The 9,776-nt window shown below is 40.0% G+C and overlaps 1 protein-coding gene and 1 pseudogene across 1 annotated transcript; both read left to right on the top strand.

Annotated features, from left to right (window-relative positions):
- The first annotated feature begins 1,787 nt into the window (after positions 1 to 1,787).
- LOC104879602 (uncharacterized) lies at positions 1,788 to 4,196 on the top strand. The gene is made up of 3 exons (XM_010653120.1): positions 1,788 to 2,305; positions 2,405 to 2,520; positions 2,584 to 4,196. Exons 1-3 carry the CDS (start codon positions 1,788 to 1,790, stop codon positions 4,194 to 4,196), a joined length of 2,247 nt encoding a protein of 748 aa, XP_010651422.1.
- A 4,297-nt stretch (positions 4,197 to 8,493) lies between these two features.
- On the top strand, positions 8,494 to 9,185 carry LOC100251911 (alpha N-terminal protein methyltransferase 1-like; annotated as a pseudogene).
- The last annotated feature ends 591 nt before the right edge of the window (positions 9,186 to 9,776 follow it).

The raw sequence follows: 9,776 nt of genomic DNA on the forward strand, positions 1-9,776 counted from the left end.
AAAATAAACTGGCTTTGGTGGGGGCCCCACATACTTGACTTCATGATTGGTTTACTCTATTCTTTGATATTCGCTTAATTATATTTGTTCATCGTTCACTAACCATGTTTCATGGAAGTGCATTGTAAGTTATATATGCTATCCAGGTACATTCCCTAACACCCACTTTCTAAACCATATGAATATGATTGTCATTGCGTACTATGTCCATGCTTGCTATCCTATTTGATTGTCTTGATATACATTTGATGATTGTTTGATTTTCTTTGATAAAATGCATGTTGTGTGATGCATCTCAATACTAACTTTCATGTTTTATGATAGCGCTTTGAGAAGTCGTCCAGGTATGCACCCTAACTCTCTTTTATGGCAATTTGATCATATTCGGCATGTTATTTTTTGAAATCATCTAGTCTACTTAGGTATCCATAATTAACCGGTTAATTGCCACATTCCCCTTAACTTAGTTAGTAGAGACCTTCATAGGGCTTAGAGGGGTGCTACCTTTTAAAGGTACCTTCCCAATAGGTAACCTGATCCCCGGACTTAGACTCGGGTTTTTCAAAGACATGCTTTTTTCCAAAAATTATGGAATCACATTTTAGGGTTTTTCTTTCTTGTTTTATTTTCCCTTTAAAATAAAAATAAAATAAGTGGCGACTCCGACTTTTCCAAAAATTATTTTTCACGAACAAAAAGCGAGTCTCGCCGATCGAGTGGGGGCGCACGTGAAAGATGCGGGTCCACAAATTGGCGACTCCGCTGGGGATTTTGAGGATCAAGCTTGAACACTAGTTAAGGAAAATGTGGCGTTTAATTGGTCGATTAGTGGGTACCTCTTTTTTAGGCAAGGTGATTCGATTTGCTTGCTTGTTTGGTTTGCTATCTTAACATGTTTGATAGCCTTGGATGATCACTTGATTGTTTTGCTCACTTTAGCATGATTCACTATCACATATGTTGGATAGGACTTTGTTTGTTTGATATTTATTCGCTTCGCATGTTTGAATGATCACTTGATTGCTTGCTCACTTCAGCATGATTCACTCTCACGTATGCTAGATAGGACTTTGATTGTATGATACTTATTTGCTTGGTATGACTGCTTGTTGCATGACAACCCTTTCTCTTGCATGATTGTATGATTGCTTGTCTTTGTTCACTATCTCACTTTAGATCTTAGGTTTTTCGGATGCACCCACATTCTTCACTGTGCACTTTAGATTATCCTTGAGTGTTGAGAGATGGGAGAGCCTTCACCCTTAAGAAACCCCCTAGGAACGCGAGGAAGTGCATGTGTGGAGGTGATGACCACCTTACATGGAAGCACCCCGTCTCCTTGGAGGCGTGCAGAGGGTTGCGTACCGCCGGAGGGTACGATCGCTTCTGCTAGGGATCCTTTAATCCACCCATTTTTTTTTTATCTTATAGAACCACCACAACCTTATAGGATAGCCTAGACCCAATTAGGATTTCACTCTTACACGTGGATGCATCTGTGGACCTTCAGAGCTGCCTTGGTTACAATTGGGTTCGATTACCCTCTCCATAGTCCCATTTTGGTATGATCAGATACGAGTATCAGTTTGGGTATACATGGGCTATATGTTTGATTACCTTTTAGTCGGTTTCTACAGAGTTACCCTTGTACAACGTCTCATCTAGTGTTTCCGTGTTTATAGGAGTATTTTTTGGTGCCCAGTCTGGATTCGCCTTCGTGGACTAGAGTCAGAGGCAGGTTGACCAGAGTATCAGATTAGCTAGACCAAGGAGTAGATCAGAGAGATATGGACTCCCAGGTAGTCACAGTTGACCAGTTTGCTGCGGCCATGGCTTCGATTCAGGAGGCTATAGCCGGCCTTGGCCAGAGGATAGACGGGCAGCAGGCCCCACCTCAGGATGGTGCACAGTATGACTCTACGGCACCACCACCCCCTCCACTCAGTCAGCCAGTTCCACACCCGACACCGTATGTTTTACATAGTCAGACTGATGCTACCCCACTTCCTGTTGTAGCACCCATTCAGGCATCAGAGGATGCACATGCTCGTATGGATAGACTCGAGCAGAGGATGAGACAGATGAGGGTTTCGGATGGAGACATCAGTTGGGATAATTTTGATGGAGCACCAGTAGTCAGTTTACCGACTCAGTTCAGGATGCCAGAGATTGAGAGGTATACGGGCATAGGTTGCCCTAAGATTCATTTGAGGTTATACAGTAGTGTGATGAGGGCCCACGGGTTGGATGAGGCCCATTTGATTATGCTTTTTCCCATGTCCTTGAGTGGTGCAGCACAGCGTTGGTTTGCTTTTTTAGACGCTTCACGCCGTAGGACTTAGGATGACTTGGCCCAAGAGTTTTTGAGACAGTTCGCGTTTAACACTGTCATTGATGTCTCGAGGAGAGAGTTGGAGGCCTTGAGACAGGGGCCAGATGAGTCAGTTACTTCATTTATCTCCCGATGGAGGGAGAAGATCGCCCAGATTGTTGATCGTCCTTCCGAGAAGGACCAGATTAGTATGATTTTGAGGAGTTTACAACCTAGATTTGCTAGACATTTGATGGGATTTCCTCGTACAGATTTTGGATCCTTGGTACAGGCCCTGTATGGCATAGAGGAGGGCATTGCTAGAGGGTTGTGGCCTGAGTCTTCTCCTTCTGATTCAAAGGGGAAGAAGTCGTTAGAAGGACAGAGACCAGGAGATGTGAGTGCTATCAATTTAGTAGGATCGAGATCTCTCAGGCGCTATCAGACATTCGGGCAGACTTCACGAGCCTATTACCCGCAGCGTTATGCTCAGTATAGACCACCCAGGCCCATGATTCCTACATACCTACACCAGACCCCAGAGCCTGTTTTTGCTGCACAGGTCTCGGAGAGGCCTCCTACCTTATATCCTCGGCCTCGAGCTCCACAGACTACTATTCCTCCTGTACAGAGGCCGACACGACAGTTCTCCCAGCTAGGTATGCCTTTGAGTCGAGCGTTCCAAAAGCTCATGGAGGGTGGTTTGTTGACTCAGTTGGCACCTAGGCCTGTACCCCAGCCTGTGCCACCACGCTTCAGGATGGATCTACATTGTTCCTACCATCAGGGCCCAGGGCATGACACAGATCATTGCGCTGCCTTGAGACATGCTATACAGGACTTGATAGATCAGGGTCTGGTTAACTTGGGGCAGCCAAGTGTAACCACGAACCCTCTACCGACTCACTCTACACATGCAGTACCACCACCCCCGGGCGGTATACATCATATAGATTTTGTAGAGGATGACAACATACACATGATGAGTTGGGATGATGGAGTGCCAGAGCCGATTGTTTTGGATGATGGTTATGAGGTTGACACAGTGGGTTCTCAGACTTTTACTCCATTCAGTTTGATTTCAGATTGGATACCATTTGAGTTGACTCCTATTGCACCATCGGCCATAGCACGTCAGGGCCCGCCCGCCCCATTTATCCTACGGCTAGATGATGATGATTTAGAGGGGAGAGATGTACAGATTGTGACCCGTAGTGGGAGAGTAGCTCAGCCCCCACCTCTAGTAGCCAGGCCATTTGATGGCGCGGTTTCTCGTGAGGAGAACAGGAGAGAGGATGATGAGATATTGAGGCAGTTACAGAGTACACATGCCCGCATATCTATCTGGAGTTTGTTGGCATCTTCTAGTACACATAGAGATGCATTGATTCGGGCTTTGAGCCAGATCCGCGTAGAGACCACCACTACCCCGGAGGGATTGATTCATATGATGACAGCTGGCAGGGCCACTTGCATTGTATTTTTAGATGATGACTTGCCACCTGATGGTTTAGACCACGTGCGCCGTCTATACATCACAGTTGGATGTTCAGGCCGTAGAGTCCCGTCTGTCCTACTGGACAACGGCTCAGCCCTGAATGTTTGCCCTTTAGCCACTGCTATAGCCCTTGGTTTCGCGCCTTCAGATTTTGGTCCTTCTACTCAGACAGTCAGGGCGTATGATAGCACCAAGAGGGATGTTATGGGTACCTTGATGATTGCTTTGCAGATTGGTCCAGCCACATTTTCCACTTTACGGCAGATGCAAATTGTTGACTTTGGGAAGATGATTAAAAATCAAGATAACCCTCATGGTGAAAAATTATTCTTTATCCTCACATGTCAAAGTTTGATTTACGTAAATTCTCTTTTAAATGATTCTTAAAATTCCGATTTCTCCAATTATCTTATTTCTATTCTAATTTTCAATTTAATTCTTAAAAATTCCATTTTTTAAATAATTTTCTAAAATTTCAATTTTCAAAACTTTAATTTTCAAATCATTGCCCAAAATTCCAATTCTCAATTAATTTTCAAAACTCCATTTTCTTTCAAATTTAATTTCCAAAACTCTAATTCCTAAATATAATTTTCAAAATTCCAATTTTCAATTAATTTTCAAAACTCTAATTTCTTTCAAATTTAATTTCCAAAACTCCAATTCCTAAATTTAATTTTCAAAACTCCAATTTCCAAATAATTTTAAAAAATCCAATTTTTTTCAAATTTAAATTCCAAAACTCCAATTCTTAAATTTAACTTTCAAAACTCCAATTCTCAAATAATTTTAAAAAATCCAATTTCATTCAAATTTCATTTTCAAAACTCCAATTTTCAAATAATTTTCAAGACTTTAATTTTCAAATAAATTTCAAAACTCTAGTTTTCTTTCGAATAGTTTTAATTCCACTCTAGTTTTCAAATATTTTTCAATTCTACAACTTTTCATCCTTTATTAGGGTTTTAGGTCACCAAAAATCCTGATTTTATTAAGTCTGCTGCCATCCTCATTGTGGCATGCATTTGTGCAAATTTTCTTTCATTTTCAAATGTTTTTTTTGTTTCTCTTGATTTTAAATAAGCATGAAGGCAATTCTCATAATTTCAAAATAATGAAATTTGTGGGATTAATTCATGCAAAATCAATTGGGCTTTGGTGGGGCCCTTGTTACGAGTTTTCTCTTCTGATTGTCAACTACTATGCTTAATGAATATTGTTTGATCTTTGTCTTACTCTTTGATATGCATGTGATATATTTTGTATTCATTATTGTGCACTAACTATGTTTCATGATAGCGCTTTATTACCTACTGCCAAGGTACGCTCTTACTCTCACTTTGTTTATTTATTCGTTAGCATGACTTGCTTTTGATCTATGATCATTTTGGTATTCATTGATCTCCTAATTAATTGTCATGCTTGTTTCACCTTATTTAGTAGAGACCCATTTTTAGGGGCTTAAAGAGGTGCAACGGTCTTTACCGTACCTTTCTAATAAGTAACCTGACCCTCGAACCCAAACTCGATTTTTCATAGATCTGTTTTTTCCAAATAAGGAGTCACACTTATGACCTAGAGTCATTATTTCCATTTAGAGCCCTGAGCTCTCGACCAAGAGTCGTTCTTCTCGTTTATGACCTAGAGTCATTATTAGCATTCAGAGCCCTAAGCTCACGACCCAGATTCGTTCTTCTCATTTATGTCCCAAAGTCATTCTTAACATTTAGAGCCTTAAGCTCACAACCCATAGTCATTTTCAATATTTATGACCCAGAGTCATTCTTAGCATTTAGAGCCCTGAGCTCATGACCCAAAGTCGTTCTTCTCGTTTATGACTCAAAGTGATTCTTAGCATTCAGAGCCCTGAGCTCACAACCTAGAGTCGTTCTTCTCATTTATGACCTAGAGTCATTCTTAGAATTCAGAGCCCTGAGTTCACGACCTAGAGTCGTTCTTCTCATTTATGACCCAAAGTCATTCTTAGCATTTAAAGCCCTAAGCTCACGACCCAGAGTCGTTCTTCTCATTTATGACCTAGAGTCATTCGTAGCATTCAAAGCTCTAAGATTACTACCCAAATTCGTTATTCTCATTTATGACCTAGAGTCATTCTTAGTATTCAGAGCCCTGAGCTCACGACCCAGAGTTGTTCTTCTCATTTATTACCCAAAGTCATTCTTAGCATTCAGAGGCTTGAGTTCACGACCTAGAGTCGTTCTTCTCATTTATGACCTAAAGTCATTCTTAGCATTCAAAGCCCTGAGCTCACGACCTAGAGTCGTTATTTTCATTTATGACCTAGAGTCATTCTTAGCATTTAGAGCCCTGAGCTCACGACCCAGAGTCGTTCTTCTGATTTATGACCCATAGTCATTCTTAGCATTCAGAGCCCTGAGCTCACAACCCAAAGTCGTTTTTCTCATTTATGACCTAGAGTCATTCTTAGCATTCAGAGCCCTGAGCTTACAACCTAGAGTCATTTTTCTCATTTATGACCTAGAGTCATTCTTAGCATTCAGAGGCCTAAGCTCATGACCTAGAGTCGTTCTTTTCATTTATGACCTAGAGTCATTCTTAGCATTCAGAGCCTTGAGCTCACAACCCAAAGTCGTTCTTTTTATTTATGACCCAAACTCATTCATAGCATTCGGAGCCTTGAGCTCATGACCCAGAGCCATTTTCACCCCTTAGGTGTTCAAAGCCACTATTTTCTTTCATGGGTGTTTAGAATCGTAGGCCTTCAAATCTCCCATTAGCATTCAAAGCCACCATATTCCTTCATAGGCATTTAGAGCCATCTTTTCCAATTTTAGTCGTTCAAAGCCATTCTTTTCATCAGTTTTAGGCATTCAAAGTCACTCATATCTTCCAATTTTAGGCTTTCAGAGCCACTTTCTCTCCATAGTTTAGCATTCAGAGCCATCATCATATGTCTTCAGTTTGGAGTTCAAAGCCATGTCTTCAATTTGACATTTAAAGCCATCATTTTCTTTAGTTTGACGTTCAGAGTCATTGTGCATACTCATTCAGGCATTTAGAGTCACTGTTTTTTTTTTCTTTTGGCGTTTAGAGCCATTTTTCCTTAGCCTTATCATTTAGAGTCATAGCTCCTAACACTCATATTCACTGACATTGCACATCTTACCTTCACGATTTTACATACGTCCTCATTTTCCTCACCTCATTACCTTGTGTTTATCACTTGTTCATCATGCTCTTCTAGACTTCCCCTTCCACTGCACATGACATAGTCCTTTGAGTTCACGACACATATTTCACTCATGTTGTTGGACACCCTACACTTAGTGTTCTCATGTAGTTTACATAGGGCAGTCCCCTTTGGACACATTCTTTTCTGTACTCCAAGGTGGTTCGACCGTTACTCATCTTTGACATTGATCTTCGAGTCACTTTCGGAGACATCTTAGAGGGAGCCTGGATCCATAGCGCAACTTTAGAGGCACTCCGAGAGCTACCCTTCTCTTAAGGTTTTAGAGTCTTTTTTGTTCCTCTGTTGGTTTGGGAGAGTTTGTGTTCTACTTATATACCTTTAGGGGTCTTTCTTTTTCTTCGGTAGAGTTCACTTCGTTATACTCATTATTCACACTCTCATTTCATTTTTATGTTCACATTCTTTGCACTTGTGAACTCTACCAAAGAGGGCTATATTTGTAAACCCTATTTTTTTTGTCACCTTTAAGGAGTACCCTGGGAGAACTTGGACAACACTTCATTTTGGAGAAGTGGGGGACGACTTCCATGCTCAGCTGCATGGGACGCATGGCCAAGGACACCACCACCTTGCCATGGTGGTGGTTGAGATGAAGACTTTTTTTTTTTTTTTTTTTTTTTTGTGAACAACTTTAGAGGATGAACGAAGAACAGTGGAATGGGTGGAAGCTGATAGATGATGAAAGTGATATCTGAAGGATTGACAGAAAAGCAAGGGGGTCAGAGAATTCAAGGGGATTTTTTTTGGGAGAAAAATCTGGAAAGTGGGTGCTAGGTTTTGGTGGCAGTTGAGGGATTTTAGATGGAAGAAAAAAAAAAAAAAGTGAGCTGAGATTTGAGGGAGGGTCAAAATTAATCATTTTCTATGAGTGAAATGGTGAGTTGAGATAAGTGGAGAAGAGGCTCACGAGTTCTTGGGTTCCAGAGAATAAGGACTTCCAACATCTTCCCTAAAGTAAGTTCTCCATTATGATTTTTTTTTTCTTTCATCTGCTATTATTAAGATGTGTTGTTGTTGATCTTTGGGTGATTCATGGATTCTTTTTAATAGTTAATGGCTCATTTTTTGCTCGTGTTTGTGTTCAAAAATTGATCCAACTCATTTTTATCTCCTTTGTGACATTTAGAAATCCTTTTAATCCACCTATCTTAAAGCCCACTGACTAAGACATGAAGTGTGGCTTTTGATGATTCATCTTATTTTCTTCATTTGTGCTATGTTTTTTCTATTTTCTCCCTGCTCCTGGTGTTTGTGCATTCTTGGGTATGGGACCGTACGCTGGGATGTGAAACCATAGGATAATGATGTTGACAAGAAAGAGCTTAAGGTAGGATGAATCTCTAGACCCTAAGTTAGATTCGTTACAAGACTATAGCTGCTGGTGGCGAGGCTCGGAATGACGATAGGGAGGCACTTGGCGAGTCCATTTGCGAGTAAGGGAGAGCAAAAATGGAGGATGGTGGGTTAGATTATGAGGACCGGGAATTCAAGAACGTGGAGGAGATGTAGAGAACTGAAATCGGAGATGGAATAGATCCTCACAAGAAAATCGATTGGTACCATAAAGGCATCGACTATTGGGAAGGTGTGGAGGCATTGATGAATGGTGTGTTGGGTGGATACAGCCATGTGAATGATGTGGATGTTAAGGGCAATGAAGTTTTCCTTAAAACACTTTTTTTTTAGCGGTTCATTGATGCTAGAAAGATTCAGCATCTTATTGCCCTATATTGTGGTTTCTGGCATCGGGAGAGTGACTAAGAATCTTCTTATAAGGTATTTTAATGAGGTTGATCTTGTTGAGCCAACATCACATTTCTTAGAGGCTGCTCGTGAAACTTTGGCTTCTAGAAAGCTTATCTTTTCGGACATGCACAAGGCAACCAACTTTTATTGTGTTCCACTTCAAGACTCTACTCCAGAAGCAGGGAAATATGATGTTATATGGATTCAGTGGTGTATTGGGCAGCTTGCAGACGACGATTTCATTTCATTCTTTAAGAGAGTAAAGGTTGGACTGAAACCTGGGGGATTTTTTGTCCTGAAAGAGAACATTGCAAGATCTGGGATTTGTGTTGGACAAAGCAAATAAAAGCATTACCCAGTTAGATTTATACTTCAAGGAGTTGATAGCTCACTAATAACATGAAGCAAAGCACGGTTTAAGCAAATGGAGAATGACAAGTCAATAGTGGCATGGGAATTTTCACAAGTGGTAAGGGCACTTCAAATTTTCTGAATAAATAACACCCTTCAATGTGTGGGTCTAGTTGTGGCAAATGCAAATTGTTGACTTTGGGAAGATGATTAAAAATCAAGATAACCCTCATGGTGAAAAATTATTCTTTATCATCATGTGTCAAAGTTTAATTTCCGTAAATTCTCTTTTAAATGATTCTTAAAATTCCGGTTTCTCCAATAATCTTATTTATATTCCAATTTTCAAATTTAATTCATAAAAATTCCATTTTAAAAATAATTTTCCAAAATTTCAATTTTCAAAATTTAATTTCCAAAACTTCTATTTTCAAATAATTGCCCAAAATTCCAATTCTCAATTAATTTTCAAAACTCCAATTTCTTTCAAATTTAATTTCCATAACTCCAATTCCTAAATCTAATTTTCAAAACTCCAATTCTCAATTAATTTTCAAAATTCCAATTCTTAAATTTAATTTTCAAAACTCCAATTTTCAAATAAATTTCAAAACTCTAGTTTTCTTTTGAATAGT

This window comes from Vitis vinifera, chromosome 6 (genome assembly GCF_030704535.1).
Source record: "Vitis vinifera cultivar Pinot Noir 40024 chromosome 6, ASM3070453v1".
Lineage (NCBI taxonomy): Eukaryota > Viridiplantae > Streptophyta > Magnoliopsida > Vitales > Vitaceae > Vitis > Vitis vinifera.

Bases quoted from the DNA above. Each gene is read 5' to 3' on its own strand.
- LOC104879602 (XM_010653120.1), top strand. From the start codon at position 1,788: ATGGACTCCCAGGTAGTCACAGTTGACCAGTTTGCTGCGGCCATGGCT. The intron at 2,306-2,404 runs GTTTGCTTTTTT...TGATGTCTCGAG, and splicing joins AGTGGTGCAGCACAGCGTTG to GAGAGAGTTGGAGGCCTTGA. The intron at 2,521-2,583 runs GTATGATTTTGA...TTCCTCGTACAG, and splicing joins TTCCGAGAAGGACCAGATTA to ATTTTGGATCCTTGGTACAG.